Source organism: Mycteria americana, chromosome 11 (genome assembly GCF_035582795.1).
Source record: "Mycteria americana isolate JAX WOST 10 ecotype Jacksonville Zoo and Gardens chromosome 11, USCA_MyAme_1.0, whole genome shotgun sequence".
Taxonomy (NCBI): domain Eukaryota; kingdom Metazoa; phylum Chordata; class Aves; order Ciconiiformes; family Ciconiidae; genus Mycteria; species Mycteria americana.
The window spans coordinates 26,050,332-26,069,263 of record NC_134375.1 but is presented as its reverse complement, the minus strand read 5'-3'; the positions used below and the strand labels follow the sequence as shown (position 1 = coordinate 26,069,263).

General features: G+C 37.7%; 2 protein-coding genes across 3 annotated transcripts; one reads left to right on the top strand and one right to left on the bottom strand.

Annotated features, from left to right (window-relative positions):
• Positions 1-126: 126 nt before the first annotated feature.
• IL17RB (interleukin 17 receptor B) lies at positions 127-7,403 on the top strand. Its single transcript, XM_075513670.1, is given in 4 exon segments — positions 127-150; positions 3,122-3,248; positions 4,431-4,489; positions 6,812-7,403. Coding segments are annotated over 4 exon segments (699 nt in total). The 3' UTR covers positions 7,301-7,403.
• A 647-nt stretch (positions 7,404-8,050) lies between these two features.
• ACTR8 (actin related protein 8) lies at positions 8,051-18,208 on the bottom strand. 2 transcript variants are annotated; one of them, XM_075514381.1, is made up of 13 exons: positions 17,178-17,511; positions 16,595-16,705; positions 16,232-16,336; positions 15,410-15,583; positions 14,750-14,843; positions 12,641-12,773; positions 12,146-12,299; positions 11,503-11,598; positions 10,774-10,914; positions 10,103-10,367; positions 9,614-9,777; positions 8,769-8,908; positions 8,051-8,336 (listed from the first exon to the last, which is right to left on the bottom strand). In XM_075514381.1, the coding sequence occupies exons 2-13, from the start codon at positions 16,664-16,666 to the stop codon at positions 8,066-8,068; spliced, it is 1,809 nt and encodes a 602-aa protein (XP_075370496.1). In that variant the 5' UTR covers positions 16,667-16,705; positions 17,178-17,511; the 3' UTR covers positions 8,051-8,065. The 2 variants fall into 2 exon arrangements, with proteins under 2 accessions (XP_075370496.1, XP_075370495.1); XM_075514380.1 differs by lacking the exon at positions 17,178-17,511 and adding exons at positions 17,588-17,758; positions 17,985-18,208 and having other exon boundaries at positions 8,222-8,908.
• Between the last annotated feature and the right edge of the window lie 724 nt (positions 18,209-18,932).

Below are 18,932 nucleotides of genomic sequence, written 5' to 3'. Positions count from 1 at the left end.
GTTCCTTAAACTGTTCTTAGTAAACTGCTCAAATGCTGCTGCAGTGACCATGTAAACTTCAAAATAAATAGCATCCTTTTATTTCTACGGCAGTTAATTCTGTGTTTTCTCCATTGTTCTCACAAAATGGATAATAATCACTTCCACAAAGTACAGTTAATGGTTGTTTTTGTCATCTAGTGAACCTCAGAAGTGGCTGTAGTACCTAAATATTTATTTAAAGCACTTTAAAATCCTTTATTATGAAAAGTAAGTACATATAGACATGAAATATAATAGCATTCTTACCTTACTTTTGTAATGTAATCTCTGTTTAAAGACACACTCAAAATTTCATGTTGGCACATTTCATTAAATGCATTATAGATAACTTTTGCTCTTAGGAGTATGTTTGCATCCTTGAATTTGCATTTCAATTGAGAACAGAAGTTGATGTTTCACATTTTCGCTAAATATTTGCAGGAACAGCTCCATGTAAAAACAAGTGTCACTGGCAGTCACCATGCAATTCAAGATATGCATTGTAATAGAGATGTGTGATTTTTGTAAGCAATACTAGCTGCTGCCCTGCTAACATTAGTCCTAACTATTAGAGAGTGGGACTTGGATACAGAAAGATATGTTTAGAAAGTGTTAATAAACTTATTTATGTTTATATCCTGAACAAGTGAGTTGAACAAGTGGCACTATTAGTTATCTAGGAAGCCATTAATATTCCTGCTTTAATGGCTAGATTACAGAATTCTGAAGGATACTTTATTACACTGTTGTAGCGGAAGATAGAGGTTTTAGAGTTAGCACAATATTTGGCTGGAAAACTGAAAGCGATATCAAATTAAATTAAACTGTCTAAGTTGTCTTTCTCTGCCTTATTCAACCAATGGGCTGTCATGTGAAAGATATGAATGTTTATTTCTCAGTTTTGGAGACAGGGTATGGATTTTTCTGTTACATCTCTTTTTACACTGGAATAGCTTAGTTTACTTCAATGGAATCAACACCTAATTTCATCAACATGAGAATCAAAATATTGATGGATATAAGAGGAAGCCTTAACGGGAAGCTTTATTTATGGTCAGTGATTAAAAAAACCAATATAAAATGTGCTTAGTTCCTGTAACAGTATTAATAGAAACATATCTGATCACTGTGAGGTGAACAAACCTTAAAAGAAAAATGTTAAAAATAGCGCATGAAAATTGAGTAAAGCTAACTATTTAGGATAAGATGTGCTAATAAGCATTTGATGTGATTGTCTTTTTGCTCAGTTTTAGTCAAAAAGATGCATGGCCTGGTTTTGCTTTAGAGAGTCATTGACAAAAAGACTGTTGCAGAAGCCAAGTGTATAAGCAGCGGTGAGGTGAAAGAAGCATTTTTTGCATTGTATATTGTCTTCTGCTCAAAAACCTGTAGAGCAAACCAAAAAATTTGAAGTAAAAGCTGTGATAAAGATTCAAGAAATCTAATGCCTTCACATAAGGACTGAGAAGAGTTTATTTACAGTTTCCTAATTCACTAAGGAATTCACTGAGGATGGGGGGGAAGAGTTTAGACTTCAACCATTGTTAATCTAACAAAATATGAACAGGAAAGGAACAATCTGTAAGGGGTTTTAATACCTCATAAACAGTTTGCTCACAGCAAAACTTATTTCATTTTGATTTGGATACACAATCAGATTGAGGAATTGTTTCGGAAGTTTTTAATGTTTACATAATTCAGCAAGGAAGTCCTTGAAGACCTAACAAAGATGGCCTCAGGCTAGTTTTTCTAATCCCCAAAAGCCACAGAATAGCAGTTGTCGCCTGGACAAGGTTTCTGTTTTCTTCAAGTTTTTTATTTTCCAGTAACTTGTCAGTCATGCTGTTGGTCTAAATGTCTTACAGTCATGCAGCAGTTTTTCAGTTCTCTTCAGACAGCCATCATCTGCAGAGCTGAGATTCATGTGCAGATAAGATACACTTACTCAAATGTCAAATAATATAACTTTGTAGTCCATGGAGCTGAGTAATTTTTGTTTGTCTTTCAATGAAAAGTGCAGATTCAAACCTCTGAAATGTAACAATTCAAGTTAGCTTCATTAAATTGTAAGCAATATAACAAATTAAAATAATCCTTGGTTTACATTTATCAAGTCGTTTTACAATTTTGTTACTTACCATAATAATACTTACCAATATAAATAACTAAACACAACATTTAAATTCATTCTCTAATTGAATAAAATTTCTTGCTTAAAATGAAATAATATTTTTGCTTTTTTTGGACCTACCACTAAGTTAAAATATAGTTCCATAGTTCTACAGCTTATGCAAATATCTAAACCTACAGGTTTTTTTGCAGTCATTTCTGAAATGGTGCTCAGCAGCTTGACCTTGTCTGTTGTTTCAGTTTAACATGAAAGCTTATTTTGTTGGTGATAGAATATTCTTCCGTTTAATTTTTTTCTTCTGTATTCCGTTATGTAAGAAATGTAAGGAATATCAAGTCTTATCTTTTGCAAGTCTTCTGTATGACTAGATGCAAGATCTACATGCTCAAAAAGAAATAGTGAAAAAGAGGGCTAAAACTGCAACAATATTAACAACAATATAACAATATAATAAAAATAGTAGTTTCATACTTCCTTCAGATGTTTAATGAAAGAGGGATTTGAGCCCTGTGTTTTGGGAGACTGAGAACAAAGCTATGGGAAAATTAGCCATCTCTTTTCCATAACTTCATCTCTCCTGTTCTCAAATGGATGCTTAACGCCAGGGTAACACAAGCCAGAAATACATGATCTGTCATTGGATTATCTGGGACAGAGGGAGGTGTGATAGGGGACAACCCTCCTTCACTGTGGGCTAAAATATTAATTATTTCATATTGGCTGCAAGCTATAGGTGTGCATATACATAATAATGAAATTGACACTTGATATCTTGTTCCTGTCTCCGAGTTTGGTATTCTCTTTTCCTAGAAATCTATTTTTGTCCTCTTTAAGTGCACTTTTAAAGTAACTGTTAGCAGTTACTAATATATATAAATTCTCCCCTGTTAAATCTGGTCCCATTAGGATTGTATATATTTATTTTTGTACTAAGTCCTTGAAGTGAACTTTTCTTCATTTTTATTTTAGTGGCGGTTCCATTACGTTGGATTCCCTGTAGAACCAGAAACCAAATATTCCATCCATGCTTACAATCTGCCCCCAGCAAATATAAAAGAGGGTTTTCCATCAAAATCCATTTTGCTAACTACAGCACGTAATTTACCAAGCATTCTCTGCTAAATGATAGTACTGGTTTTTTCAATCCATGTTACTGCACAGATTTCCTTAATAAGGCCAGAAATGGCTTCTGTTTTCAATGTGTTTTGAAATCTGTCTAGCACCCTATAGACACACAGTCATCAAAGCCGAGAACTCAGATGCAGCCAGCTCTTTCGCAGTGGTTTGTTGTTTGTTTTTTTTTTCCCCATGCTTGTTTTGTTTCTGTGTTTGCTTGCGATTTATGGTTTAGCAACAGAGAAATGGATATTGTTTTTCAAAGAAAAAAATATTTCTTCTGCTGTCAATTTTAAAAGAATTTACACTTTTAGCTAGACAGTTTCTCAATGTAGTTCTTAATAAACATTAATCAGGAATATTATTATTTCTCTAAAATTATAAGGCAGCCTATAAGTTTAGAGGTGCTTTAAAGAAGAACATGTTGTTCTGGTCATTTTGCTCGATGATTGTAGAACTGGGGATCTCTGTCTCCACACAAAACAAGGACCAGCTCGGTGCTTGTTCTCCAGGACACCTATCCACCAGGTTGAGTGGGTGTCCTCAGTAATGAGAAGGCAGACATATTCATTATACGTCTGTTAAAGATTTGACTTCTCAGGTCAGGATCAAGGCATTGCTGCTGTGTACATAGTACTCTTCCATACAGAGGACATTCCCCAGCTAGATGGGGTTGAATTAACTATAGTTTGAAATAGGTCATACCTATTTATTTTCTTTCTTGTTTTGACTTGTATTGTCAGGAGATAGATAATACGCAGAGCAGTCTGATAATGGGATGCTTTTCTTTTTGTTTCTTTTAATCTGCAGTAAGATAATCACTGGTAAACAAGCTTTTGTTGCCATGAGAAAGACCACTGGGATTTTTTTACTTAATGCCTAGTCATCACTATCACATTTTAGGCAGCTGTCTATGAGGATTATGTAAGTGGAATGTGTTTTGCCTGAGTGCATGTGTGTGTGTGAGAAGATGGTGATAGAAAATAAGACAAAACCACTGTTAACGGAGCAGGAGTTACATAGGCTAGTACATATTTTGAATTGTCCTTTCTAAAATATGTTGTACTTGGGGATTCATTTATGCATATTTTAATAGACTTCAGTGAAAATGCACACAGATCGTGCATTTGCTAAAATTTTAAATACCCATTTAAATTCACAGGCTCTAAAGATAATGTAATGAAATACAGCAAAAGTTGTATTGAAATGGATAAGTGCTATGTACGCATAGAGACATCATACAGAAGGGGAAAAAACACCTCTTCAAAAGTGTTTTGCCATATCATCTTTGCCTGAATATTGAATGGGGTCCAAGACATACTTCTGAATCTTTCCCAATATCATACTCATGGCCTTAAAATGGGAATTTTGAGAATTCTTTACAGTTTAATTTACATAATAATGCCATATTTTAATCCGTGAATATGGGATTGAGAAATTCTCATGGTGGTAATTTAAGTCTATATTGTTCTGGAGAGTGTCCCTGTGCTACAAAGCTGAAAGCAAACATACCTGATATGTTTATACTGAATTTTCTTAGATTCTTACTTATCTGATGAATCTCTCTTCATTTTTGTTATTTGTATCAGTTGTAAGGAAACTATCTTTCAAGAAAATCTGGTAACAGTTTTAGGAAACACAGTACTCCTGTCAGGAGCCTAAACCATAGTACAGAAGGAAATACATGAAAGGAATGAATCTGTGCTGAAATCCCACTTAACTGTGGATTGGAATTATTCTACTTTTTTTTTTTTTTTCTCCAGATAGTTCCTTACTTTGCTAAGTGTGGATATGACTGCCCAAGGCCTACAGAAAACCAGACAAACTGCATGCCAACGGTTGAGTATTTATCATTCTTTAGTCAATATTCAATGCAAACTAAATAGAAACTGCTCAATGTTTTCTGTTGCATTAGGTATTGTGTATATTCAGCAGATTTTCCCCTGTGTATGTGCAAAAATCTGGGAAAATAAAAGTTTTGGTAGACAGATATTTGAATGTCAAAATCCTGTTAAAAAGCAGAGCGCTTTGGTCTTAGATGACTTTATGTACACCGGCCTTGGCAAATTTTGCCTTTCATTTTCCTCTTAAAAGTTGAAGTTTTATGCTTAATACAGTAATGCTGCAGCTCAGGAATTAGGTATTTTGTAACTCTTGCTCATAGTAAAACTCCAAACAAAAGAGAAGAGAGGAGAACAACTGATGGAGGAGGTACGTTCCAGAAACATAGGAGGAACATAGGGAGCAGATTCAGACCGCTATGTCTTGTTTCTTTCAAAGTAGGGAAGAACATTAAGTAACTTAGTCAAGAGCTCTGTAGTTCTCAATGTGATTTCTTAACCCTTTTGCATTACCTTTTAGCACAATTTCTCTTCCATGTACTGACATTGGAAATGCTCATTTCAATAATTCATTAACTGAAGACAGCGTTTTCAGCTGTGAAAGACTTGTTTCAAAGTGATCGTTCTTTCTCTTCTAGAGATCCTCACAATCAATTCAGTTGGAAGATTTGTGTGTTTTCTCCTTGCTGCTCTACTTGCAATAGTATGTATTATTGCTGCGGTAGCTTGTGTCAATGTGTCCATGTTAATATTTTAGTTTAAATCAGTATTGCCCTTTTGAAGGGAATCGCCCAGCAGCCTCACTATGGTTTGGGTCGTATTGCAGGGTGGTTGAAGAGCGCAGCCTTGATTCTCTCAGATGAAATTAAACTGGAAGATGTGCCCTAATGAATATAACGTAGTCCAGCCACTAATGGGTATGCAGGCCACAGGACTGGACTAGGGCTGGGCTGCAGTAATTCCCCTGAAATACTTAGTGCAGAAGTCTGTTCCTTGGCCCCATTTGCTTTGCTCTGTAGTCTCTACCATTCTACCATGCTACGTGCTAATGCAGGCCTAACCTTTTTCCTTCCATTGTTTTTTTTTTTTCCTAAATGGAGAGTAAATATTTAATCCCTTAAACACTTGTAAAAGCAGTGAATTACTTAGAGTGTGGACAACTTTTGGTTTGCCCTTTCTTCTATAGCAAACATCAGTTGGGGTCATGTGAGCATTTTGCGGTTTAATTTTTTTTTGCTTAGCACTTTTTTTTCACAGTATTAGTTTTACACAATGACTAACAGGTTAAGTACCATGCCTCTGCTACCCTCTTCTCATCAGTCTGCAATGCAAAGCTGCTCCCTTGGTGTAGTAGACCTTAAACTGTTCTAGCGACTGAACACTGTTTTGCTAAATTATTTTCAACATTCTTGGAGAGATGAAGTGCAGATAAGTCATCTAAGTTGGATCTATCTCATCATGAAGATGGGAATCTGAGCTCTAAATTCAAATTTTAGTTCATTATTTTTGCTTTCCATACTTTTATACAAAGGTATCTATTTTTTCTAGGAAAAAGTAAGAGGCACAGAGTCGACCCCTCTATACCAATTTAGAACGCCATTCCAATTTATTTACGTTGTTTCTAGAAATACTGACATTTCAACAGAGCATACAGTGTCCTTTTTGTTAAACAGATTCATTTAGGAGGTGATTCTTCCATCAGGTGCAGCTACCACTACGTGTTGAAGTACTGGTTATATATCCAGAAGTGTGTTTTCATCACACTTTTTCTTTTGCTGAACTCCTGCGTGAGGGCTGCCAGACTGATGTTATTCTAGACATGTAGGAGAAAAGGAAAATCGCTGACAAAGGTCCTGTACAATGGCTTGCTGCTCAAAAAGCAGCAGCAGACAGGGTGATTTTCCTCCGTTCAAATCCTACCACTGCTGCATGTGACGTTTCTTGTAAAAGCACGAGAAACCACAATAACATAGAACATATGTTCACTCTTGCAGTTAACCTATTCTGCAGTGACATGACAAATCAGTCCTCTGTACAAAAATACATGGTTGTTTCTTTCTGTGAGGTGAGTTCACAAGACACTTTACCAAGTGCTCTGAACTTCTGTCCAAAATACTGTCTTATGAAGGACATTGAGAACTTCTGCAGAGACCTTTCTGTTTCACGCAATGAGGTGCACGGCAAGAAATAGGAAGTTAACAGGTGTCTGGATGTTGAGCTCTAGTCTTACAGAACTGAGGACAAAAGTATCAATAGCTGACCAAAGAGTAGGGCACTGTAGATACTGGGCCACATTTAATACAAGCTTACTTATTTGAAATAAATCCTGAACAAAACATTTCTAAGTTGTGGCAAACTAAGAAGTGACTTCCATATTGTATCACAATCATGCAACTTAAAAAAAAAAAAAAAAAAACCAAAACATTTCTTCTGTAACAGGAATTCTGGATCCTTTTCTTGAAGGGAATGCCCCCTTCTCCCCCCAAGAAACCAAACCCAGCAATGACATCTAATCTTGCCAGAGTAAAATTTGAAGTATTGTATGCTGTCTTCAATAAAAGAGAGCCCAAAGGTCCTAGTCTTAAATAAAATACAAGAATGTAATCACAGCCTGCCATAAAATACTTTCAGATAAGATTACAGCATAATTTGGGTGGAAATATCCTTTCTCTTTAGAACTTTTAATGAAAGCAGATTAAAAGGAAGTCAGTTCTTTCTCATGTGCTTTGTAGAAACTACACTCATTGATCTTTTATATTTATTATATTGTTAGAAGTGTTTTAATAGTTTTAATCTAGATTATAATTGTAGATATGGATTTGAGGTGTGATCTGAGGGTGGTGGGAGCCTTCATTACAGAAGAAAAAAACCAACAAATAGCACTTCTGTAACTAAGGATTATTTGTTAGGAGAAAAAGCCCATGTGCCTATACCACAGGATTGCGGTTGGTGCTGGCTATATAAAAATGCATCTAGTTCTTTTGAGTGTATTATATTGGATTATTTTTAAATAGTGAAAAGAGTGGATAACTACCATGGATGATGAAAAGCTAGTAAGAGCTTTTGATGATGAGAATAGGCAAGAAAAAATACTCCACTTCCAAACTTTTAAGTCTTTCCACTGAATAATATAATTTATTATGTAAGCAAAATACCAACAGCAAGTGTAGTTTGGGTTCTCCATTTCACTTTTTCCACGATGATTGCTTATATAAGAATTTAATCTCCTGGTAACATTAGAGTATGAATCAGAATAAGGCATTAAACCCATAGCCTGCACTCTTCAGCTATTGCTTCTGTGTACATGTATCTGGAACGAATCTTGGCTTAACATCTGTCACATCAATATTTTATACCTCAAATTCCCACACTGTGCAATTTTAATATACAAAACCTATATAATATAAATGTAGTGAATTTGGAGATGACTGTGATACTCTCTACACAGAATTCAATGCATAGAATTCAAGAGATGAAGTATAGCAATGCTGAAGGCTTTTGCACCACTTTTGGAAAAATCTCAGTTGAAGTTAGTTTTAATAAAATAAAATACAAAAATATGTATCAGCAGAACATCAATACATCTGCACCGGAAAAAGGGGGAATTTGGGGAAAGGAATCCTCAATTAATCATGTTCCACTGTGAACATATCCATTACCATACAAATGCAGCTCGCTCTCGTAACATTCTGACACCAAAACGTTGCCATTCTCGCTGATATATCCATAGCTCCTGAGTTGTATCAAGACAGGCTAAAACCGCACCTCCTTTCCATGCAATTAAGCGGGGATCCATATCCTAAATTCAAAACACAGATTGTACACAATCACTGGTGTAAATTTGCATAGTTCTCAAAACTTGTATCCTAATTTTTCCAACAGTATTCACCACTTAGAATCCTGGGGGTGAAGGGAGGAGAAAAGTTTTTCAAAATTATTCAGGAAAAAATAGTGAGATAAAAATATGGAAAGAATAGTTAAGGTATTTAGAGAAGTCACTTTGGTTTTTTTTTTTTTGTTTGGTTTTTTTTCTTTAAGATGCTTTCTAGGCATGTCATGGAAATCCTGCCCTCAGCCATGGAAGCTCTGAAAAATACTCAAAGTTTTGATTTTACAAGTTTTGCCTGATTAATGCCACATGAAAATTGCTCTTTTAATGCCATACTTTCTTTAACCTTAATAGTAATAAAAAACCTTAGCACAATTTCTTGCTGAGCAGACAGGTTAACTTCACGGGCCAGTACTAACTACTTCTTTAAGAATATAGCCTTTAGCTAATAAACACTTTCGTGATGAATACTAGTAACACGCTAGTACTCTACACCTCTAACTTCCTGCCTGTAATTGGAGAGTGCTATGTTATGAGCTGAAAGCTCTCCTAAATCTCCTCAGATATGCAACTAATCTGTGGTTTTAAAAGAATATATATATATATTTTTTAATCCTTTGAAGATTTCAACCAATCATAGTTTATTAACCATTTAGCTATCAGTTAACAGTATACCTTAGGTCTCGTGATGACTTCAACATTTTCAACAACTCTTCTAAAAGAAGGTGGCATTTTGTTGAGAATTCGATGTTGAAGAAACTCCTGAGCTTTATGAAACATAAGGCCTCCTCCCACTACTAAGATGGAGCTGTACATCTTCTTTTTTGTATCATCAGATGCTGGAATGAATGGATATATAGAAATATATCTGTTTTCTAAAGTTAATATGGCCTGTATTTGTATTATAAAGAATTTGGTGCAAGTCAAACCAGATAGAAACCACTAAGTGTTTGCTTTTAAAACTCTCTTTCTATTCCTTGGAGATTCAAAATGTCTAGCTCAAGCAACCTCAGCAAAGATGCAAGTATAAGGATCAGTGTAGCTACTCTAGAGATAACGAAAACTTAGGGACATACACGTTACTTTGGTAAAATACGGGAGTTACTGTAAATCCACACTGACTGACATGTATATTTTACAGAATTGTACAAATGTAATTCTTACCACAGCAGTCAATACTATGAAGAATGGCTTTGTCAAGGCCTAAGGCTTTGCCTTCAAACTGAGAAATAGCTGTTTTCCTGGACAGGTGTGTAGTTAAAGGTTCCTCTGAATCATTTCCAGGTATCATACAATCACTCTGGGAAGATCCCAGTTCCACTTCTTGTGGGTAGATCCTCTCTGAAATGTCTGAGGCTTGGCCTCTCAAGTCTCCCTCAAATGTTCCAGGCTTCGACATAGATTTTCTATCAGCTGTAGCTTTTGCAGACTTAAAAATGAGAAAAGTTGAACTATGAAAAATGCAAAAAGATCTTCACCAGGTTACAGAACAATACACAGACTTAACTAAACACCACTGTACTTCTCGTCACCTTTTTGCACAGAAAGATTAAGCATTGTATTATTTCATTTTAATCCTCACTTTCAAAGTAAGGTGTTTATTTTGAACTCCATCAGATGTATCAATGCCATAATATGAAGTCCTCTTAGACTCTGAAAATAAACAGTTCTAAGTAAGGACTTGTCTAGACATCCCTAACTCCTAACTCTAAATCTGTTTTTTAATGCTTCTGGCCCAGATAACAAACTTTGGTTTCTGAGATGAACTAATGAGTCCTGATTTTATTCCCCAATTAAATAATACGTAATGAAAAATAAAATGAGCATTCACACACCTGCTCCTGCTTACTTTGTGTGGCTAGCAGATAATGTTCATCATGAGGATCCTCGGGGTCACCTTGTGACCTGTGTTGCAAAGTTGTCATTTTTTGTCCAACAATTCCAAAAGTTGCTGGATAAAACAGAGCCATTGGAGCCTGAAGAACGAGAGATTTGACATGGTTTTACTGGGGGGGGGGGGAGTTGTATTTACTATAAAAAAAAAAGAAAAAGCTTGTTCTATTTTTCTCACAATTGAAAATTAAATACACATTTTTTCAAATAGTTTTGTAAAAGGCTAAAGTGTCTTCAGCTTTGTATAATTAAAAAAACCCCAAAACATACAACTGTACATGTATATAGATTTCTTTACAGATTCTGGCATTGTATGATAAATAAGTATTCAAATGCAGTTTGTTACAAAATTAGAGAATTCAATGGTGAGGTGAAAAACATGCAAAATTAGCATTCATTCCTTGCCCTTGAAGGATAAATATAATCATATTTAGCTGAAGCTACAGCCATTCTGGCTGAAGCTAGTTAGGAAGTCTTGTGTGTCCACTAGTGCTGTATTAGGCCCATTCATACATATAGAAATTAATTTTAAAACTATCAACAAGCATCTGTTAAGAACAATCCATCAATCATGTGGGCTTAGTAGCGCTGGACCAATACAAAGTGAGGCCCTGAGCCTGAATGCTGAATATAATTCTTGTAATTAAAAAAAAAAAAAAAAAAAACCTTACCTGTAATTTTTCATCTCCTAATCGGAACTGGTATAATAAAGCTGGAGAATCTGGATGACGAATCTGGAACTCATGGTCTTGCAATCCAGAAATATCCTAAGGTCAAGAACAATGTAAAAAAACCTGTGTCTTTTATCTCTCTCTATCAAGCTGCATAATCTATTTAAACTGTAGAAACAACAAAAAGTAACAAAAAACTCTTCAGACTGTGAATTTCATTTACCTATTCGTGAACTCTTTTTAAAGTCTTTTCCTTGTAGCACAGTCTGCCAAAACAGCTTTCTACATGCCTAAGCCTCTAGAATGAGGGTTTTTGCAGAAAGAAGAGACCTGCTGGCAGATCTTAACAAAACTGAAGTTGAAAAACAGTAAATACGCAGCTACTATCAGCTTCTTTCAGTAATATGAACAAAGAAATGACTTTTCTAAGAGTTGGGATTCTTTCAACTAGAAGAAAAATAAAACAAGTTACAAATACTTCAAGTTTAAAGCTTCTCCAGCTTTTGCCAGTATTCTACTGAGTAAAATACTACATTTTATTCCATTTACAAGCAATTGTAGACTCGCAAAAGGGTTCCCCAGAGTAGCATTCTGTAAAGGAAAAAAAAAATTACTTGGAGAATATACCATTTTCTCTTCTCACCTGGTCTAGATGACAAAATGTCTCCTTTAAGTGCTGAAGCAGCAGGCAATCCAACTTACTAGTTAACTGACAGTCTCTATATGGGAATCCTGCTCGTTGCATAAGCCAATAAAAACACCTTGACACGTCAGATCCTCCATATGCAAGGCACAGCCTAAAACACAGAGAAGAAAATGATTGTTTTATTAATTTGCTGAAATACTGGCCTTTTACAGTAGCATACATAGGAATACAAGCAACATTTGAGACATGCTGTCATCATGACCTCCACATAGTTTGCAGAGCACAGTATCAGTTCTGCCTGTTTTCTTCTTTTAAAGATGTCAGAATTCTTTAAGGTTCATACTGTAACATGATGACCCTGTCATGCAGCTCACAGTAAACAAAACCTTGTATTTGTAAAAAGAAAAAAAAAAAAAAGTCTTGTTTTTAAAGTCAAGTCTTTGGTAAGCAACTAAGTACATGCTTATAATAATTCTGCATATTAAAAGATACCTGGTGTTGCGATGGGAAACACCGTCTTCTACACAGCAAACGCTTGTCTTCTGATCTCCCACATCGACTATACACGCACTGCTTAAACCACTTCCAAAAGTAGCACAGACAGACTCCTGGTGTACAACAATTCCTAGCAATATGAGAAAAAATTATATCCAATTTATGCCAAGCTCCAGAACCATGTTGCTGACATTTAAAGGACATCTTAATGGCTTTTAAAATCTAATAATAGCCTGACTCTGCACTGAAAATCTGTTTATTTAGTGAAGATGGAGTGGGGGAGGGGGACTTACAGATTTTTTGGTTGGCAGGCCCTTAAAGTCCTGAGAAAAGCTAAGAGCAGGGTGGATACCTATATTCAAATGTTCTTATTTTTTGCAAGTTTAAAGATACTGCCTCCAGACTTGTTTTTATAACCAGTATTGCAGGGTCTTGGTTATCAGATGCACACAAAGCATTTTCCTAATTTTTTCTAATCAAGTATCATTACCATTAGCGTTTTAGATATGTTCTCTTAAAAAGTCGTAAAACAAGATCCAATTTCACTGTCTGCTTTCCTTTCAATCCACCTTTAACTCTCTAAAAGAGTACCTTTATTTGTATCACAAGCCCATAGTTAAACCTGAGAAGCACTGGAGGCTTCAGTCTATCCTAGCCAGTGAAGGGAAAGAATAGCTCAACTGAGCTGTGCTTTGTAGACAAAAACTAAGCAGAATTACTGTTTTAAAGGCAAATGTTTTTAAACAGATGAAGAGAATTTAGTTATGCTGTATAATTAGTTCAGCTCTTCACCAAATTATTATTTAGGAAATGACACTTTGAAGAGTTATTAATGCTACTTTCTGGTTTTCACTTTCATGTATCAGATGAATATGAAGCTTTGTATTTTTTTCTTAGTATTCTTCCTGTTCCTCTGAAGCTAACATTTCAACTGCAAATTCTTCTATCCTAGTGCCAGTGCATTTTTACACAGTAGTATTATTAGGTACTGTTCACATTACTTCTATGTAAAAACTGAGGAGGAATCAAACAAAGTACGATTTAGAACCATTCTGATCAAAAACTAAAACCAACACCCAATATGGCTTGTCCATTTTAACACAATGAAACAAACAAAATATATACGTATGTGAACAAAATTTAGATCTCATGAGATCAGTCTCTCTTTTTGCAGTGTTTATTTACCACCTACTTAATTCTTTCAGATGGGAAGCAATAATATCTAAGCACATATTCTGCTGAGAGTAATACTTGGGAACTGTTTGCACTTTGTACTGATTAATTATTAAACAACAGCAGTATTAACCTCCAACATCTTACAATTAACTTACAGTTTGCCTAGTCTTTATCCACTTTTTAAGCCTCTTTCCTTGCATACCTAATACAAAAAAAAAAAAAGGACTTTGCAGCACCAAAGGCACCACTACTCTGATTATTTCAAATTAAGCATGGTTGGGTTACTGTGCCTTCTGTAATGATTTGCTGTGTTTTCTCTAAATAGGAAATCAAAGATGGCTAAGACTACAGCAGTTCTTTCCAGAGAACTAGCCAGAAACTTCCAGCAGTTTAACTGAAAAGAAACTGTATCACTCTTTTTAATCACACAGCTTTCCAGTCTAAAAATAAATAGGCAGAAGAAGCTAACAATTACTTGGTTACTTTTAAAAAATTGTATTGCTCTTCTATATTTAGTATATGCATTTAAGCAACTCTGAAACTGCCTATTATGTCATCCTGTAGAGACGACAGTAGCAGCATCTTACATCATAGACTTTTGTTTTGAAGTCTAAGAATCTTAATACTCTGTGGAGTTAACATTGTGCATTTTAGAACTACTTGAGAAATCAGACTGTTGCTACTTTTATCTCAGCTGAAGTGAGAAGCCCACCATTGGAATACCTAGTAGCAAACCGAGACACTTGTTTCAATACTAGCCAACCATTTTGTCCCATTAAAAAGAGACGAGTTATGGGAATAGCAGAAGATGAAAGGTGGTAGTCTCACCCAAACTGGGATTGATGTGCAAAAATGTTCCTTAAAGGTAAAAAAAAAAAAAAAAATCTTTACACTATTAATGATTCAGTGCTTGCATATGTATGGTTTTACCTGAGAAGCCCATCTTCATTAGGATCATATTTACCAGTTCTTTCACATGTTGTTTATTATAGATGTCTGGAATTAGTAAAATGCATCTGTAGTACTGAAGATAAGAACAGTAAATTAAAGCCAGCTCTCAAATTAAGCTTCTCTTTACATTCTTGAATACCTGATGCTAAGGAAGGAAGCATAATATACAAGTTATTAAAAGAAGCAAAATTACGGAAAGGGGAAGGGTTTTAATAATTTTAAAAATGAGTTCAGAGTAAGTACCAAGTTAAGAGTTTATAGATCACTAAACTGTTTAAAAGTACATCAGATATGAGAAAAACACCTACTTGGCCAGGAGAAGAAATTATGCAAGTATTAGACACCCATTCTTCAGTTGCCTCCTTTTTAGTCAACAAAAAAATCCTAAACAGACTAAGACTGAAATTTCTATAATGGGATTTCCAGACCTCTTCAGTAGAAGTTCTGTTAACAATTTTTGTCTTAAAGACATGCACAAAATTCCAAATGAAGTCTTAGGAACCATGCTCACCAGCAGAAAGAACTTATTCTTTAAGAAAACCACCAGCAAGAGGCTAACAATAACAGCAGGTTGTTTCTTTTTTTATACTAACATCTACAGAAGTGGATACAGCCCACATTAATGTGTTCACAGCTCACCTTCAAGTCTTTCAATGGTATTTCCAGATATTTTTGTATTGCATGTGACCATATAACTTCAAGGTCTGCTAATACTGCAGTGAGGGAGCCACCAGGTCCTGTGTGGAGATTCAACTGCCCTCTCCTAATAGGCCAATGTATATTATAAGAATCTAGTGGATTAACATACAGCGCCTGAAAATAAGAGACAATGTTCTATGCATTGTTTTTCCCAAAACCTTAGTAACAAATACTAGAAAAATACTTCAGAAGCAGATACAAGACATACAGCAGCACTCGGAACGATGTGACAGCAATACAGTGGATTTCTTTTTAACAGGGCTTGATTATAAAGCATTAAAATAAAGAGAGACATTAAATACATGGTTTACATTGTTTGAATTTTCATATCTGTGGACATCTGCTACGATCATAACAGTATATTTTTCCATTATCTCAAATTAGTAACTAAAATAATTTAAAGACTCTTTGAAGTTCATGAATACCTAATTACTGAGCAGTGACACCATGTACTGATGCTTTTATCAGTTTCTTGCCTTTTCTCTGAATTATACCACATGGACAAAGTTCTCACCTAGTCCCGGCAGAAACACTGATTTATAGCAGCAAAGGATCAAGGTGACTTGCTAGGCAAATGGGGGAAACTGTCTGGTCTTGCTGAATGATAATACTCAGTCAGTCCATAGTAAAGCTTCTTATGTGTTGCTTGACTGAATTTGTATGCCTTTCAATACATACTAATGCATAGCAAACTGCTACCAATTACACAGCCATGTTAAAACATAATACTAAGCCTCATTTCAGCGGGAAAATTAATCTTACCTCTTCTCCTACCAAAAATTCAGGATGATTTGATGTGTTTGTCCACTTGGCCCCAGAGCTGTGATCTAAAATAGCTGGCCGCATCTGTCTGTTGTATGACCTGGCCTGAAATATAATCAAAACAAATGCTGCTGATAAATATTTTACCAGTCACTTTTTATGCATGAAAGGAAAAAGAAACCCCCCCACACCTCGAAGAACCATTTTAAATCTTTGTTTTCTCAGATCTTCAGAGTTAGGTCACACAACAGCACTATCTGTAGTTGCTGTATAAAGGATATCTATTCTCCTCCACTAAAATACAGCATCACACCAAATGACTATATGAATGAACAATTTAATAAAATCTTAAGAATGAGTTACCTGATCAGGTGACACTGGTATACGCCTTGCGCCATTTGACATCTTTTTGGACCATATTGCTTGGTCCACCATTTTAAGGCCATTTTGTCTCTGCTCAGTACTTTCAGGTTTCTAAACAAAACCCAAAAATATGCAACGTAAATACTTACTTTCTAACTACATGTCTGTATGCTGGTAATACTGAAGCTATTATTAAACAATGAAATCATTACTGTAGTTGATAGACTGTAGAAAGGACAGAAGGTTTGCACGTTGTACAATGAACATATGCTTATTTTTAAAGAAACTCTTTTTTATATTAGAGTTCCCAACACCTATTTGCCTAAGTCAACTTGAATCTTTTAACTGATTGTAATGGCTGCTGGACTTGTTCTCCACAGCGATGAGCTCAGGACATTATCTATTTAGCTACAGAAATGTTAAGTAGGAGCAAAAATGTCTAAATAGATCTCAGTTTTTTAAAGGTGAGGTTTAACAGTAGAGACATGAATTTGACTAATGATTTTTTGTTACAGATTCAAAGCATGAATAAGATCACTACATGTATTTTTTGAGGAGGTTAGACCATTACTGGCTACCTTACCCAAGTTACAAGGCAACTTGTAACCAACGCATTCACAAATGGAGCAGTTCAATTCTAGTTCTGCAGTTGTCATTCTACAAACAGAAATACTGTGTGTGATATCAGACCACAAAGCAGAGAGATCAATGACTACAAACCCTCAACCCATCAATTTATGAGATTTAGTTCATTGCGAACAAATCAAGTACAACCTCAACGCAGACTGGTGCAAGTCTAATGACTTCAGTAAGGTGGCATCTACAGCACGTTAAAAGGGAAAAAAGGTTTGTCTTGAGATGTATTCCTCGCTGGAAAAACGTAATGCACGAAGTGAAGATACGCATTACACAACTAAAGAATGCAACAGAAATACATAGTTACTCATTTTCGCAAGTTCAGAAGACACGCCACGGGTGCGCGGCCCGGCTTACATTGAGCCCGTCCCTCAGGAGCCAGCTGTCTCTGTACGCCGCCTGTCCTTGCTGCTTGTGCCGCCGCGCGATGACATGGGGAATGCCCACGGGCAGCGTGTCCGTGGCTCTCCCGAGCCGCAGAGTCGTCGAGCCAGGGTGTATCACCACGATGAAGTTGCTCTGGATTTGCTGAAAGCACCGCAACGCGCACGGGAGTGAGCCGGTATCCTGCCCGCGCCCACCCCCCCGCGCCCACGCTTTTAAAGGGCCACGGCCGAGCCCAGCCCCGCCTCAGCCCAGCGCAGCCGCTCGGTCAGCAGGCAGGGAGCACCGCCCTGAGGAGCCGCCGCGGCCCGGCCCCTCACCGCTCCCCGAGCGGCCGGGCCGGGCCTAGCCTGGCCTCGCCTCGCCTCACCTCCTGCAGGGACTCGGGCACAGCAGCGGGGACGATGGGCCGCTTGACGCCGCGCTGCTCGCGCTCCCGGTCGCGCTCCTTGTCCTTCCCGTTCTCCGCCTCGCCCTTCTCCGCCTGGGTCATGCTCCCCGCCGGGCGAGCGGCGCTCGGCGGTCAGGCGGAAGCCGCTCCTGCGAGGGCCGAGCGGCGCCGAGCCCGCCGTTCGCGCGGGGCGGAAGCGGGCGGGCCCGCGCCCGGCACCGCCCCTCAGGCAGGTACTGCGGGGGGGGCTCAGCTGGAAGGGGCCCGCCGGCCTGGCCGTCCCCTCAGCGGAGCCGGCGCCCGCCTCGGGCCGCCTCGGCGCCGCTCGGCTAGCAGCGAGGTGCGCGAAAGCAGCGGCTGCGCCGAGGGACCAGACCGGCCCGGCCCGGCCTCTGCGTGAGGGGGCGAGCAGCGGTGAGCAGCGAGCCTGGGGAGCACCGCCGGTCCGGCCTGCGGGGGGTCTGACCTAGCGGCAGCAAACCCTGTCAGCTAGCCTGTTATTGCCGGTGGGGCTGGGGGAACATGGTCCTCCGGACAACTGAAAAAAAATACTGTCTGTAAAAGTAGCGTGGTGCAGCTGACATACCTGCGAAGAACGGGCCGCCTGATCTGGGGGCGGGAAGCTCCTTTACGAGGCTGCGACGCTTGCGCGGAGCCGAGGAAGGAACGTTTATTAGACCGAAGGCTGCGCAGCAAGAGCGGGAACCACGGAGGGGCGGTTTTGCCGTAACCAGCTGGCAAAAGCCAGGTAATTAGTAGATGCTTATGTTAAGGGACGCTGTTGGACGTTATAATTTCCTGCTAAAGAGACTATTGGAGAGGTTTAAGTAAAAAATTTGCGGTGGCACCTTGTAAAAGATAATTCAGTCTGGATCCTTGGCAGCTAATCTTGTCTCAAATAGACACAGCCCTCTCCAACTGAACAAG

Excerpts from the sequence above, each read along its gene's own strand:
- ACTR8 (XM_075514380.1), bottom strand. The coding sequence starts at position 18,107 with ATGACCCAGGCGGAGAAGGGCGAGGCGGAGAACGGGAAGGACAAGGAG. Across the intron at positions 17,759-17,984 it reads TGCCCGAGTCCCTGCAGGAG|CAAATCCAGAGCAACTTCAT; the intron begins GTGAGGCGAGGC and ends CGGTGCTTTCAG. Across the intron at positions 15,584-16,231 it reads AATTTTTGGTAGGAGAAGAG|GCGCTGTATGTTAATCCACT; the intron begins GTAAGATTAATT and ends TCTTATTTTCAG.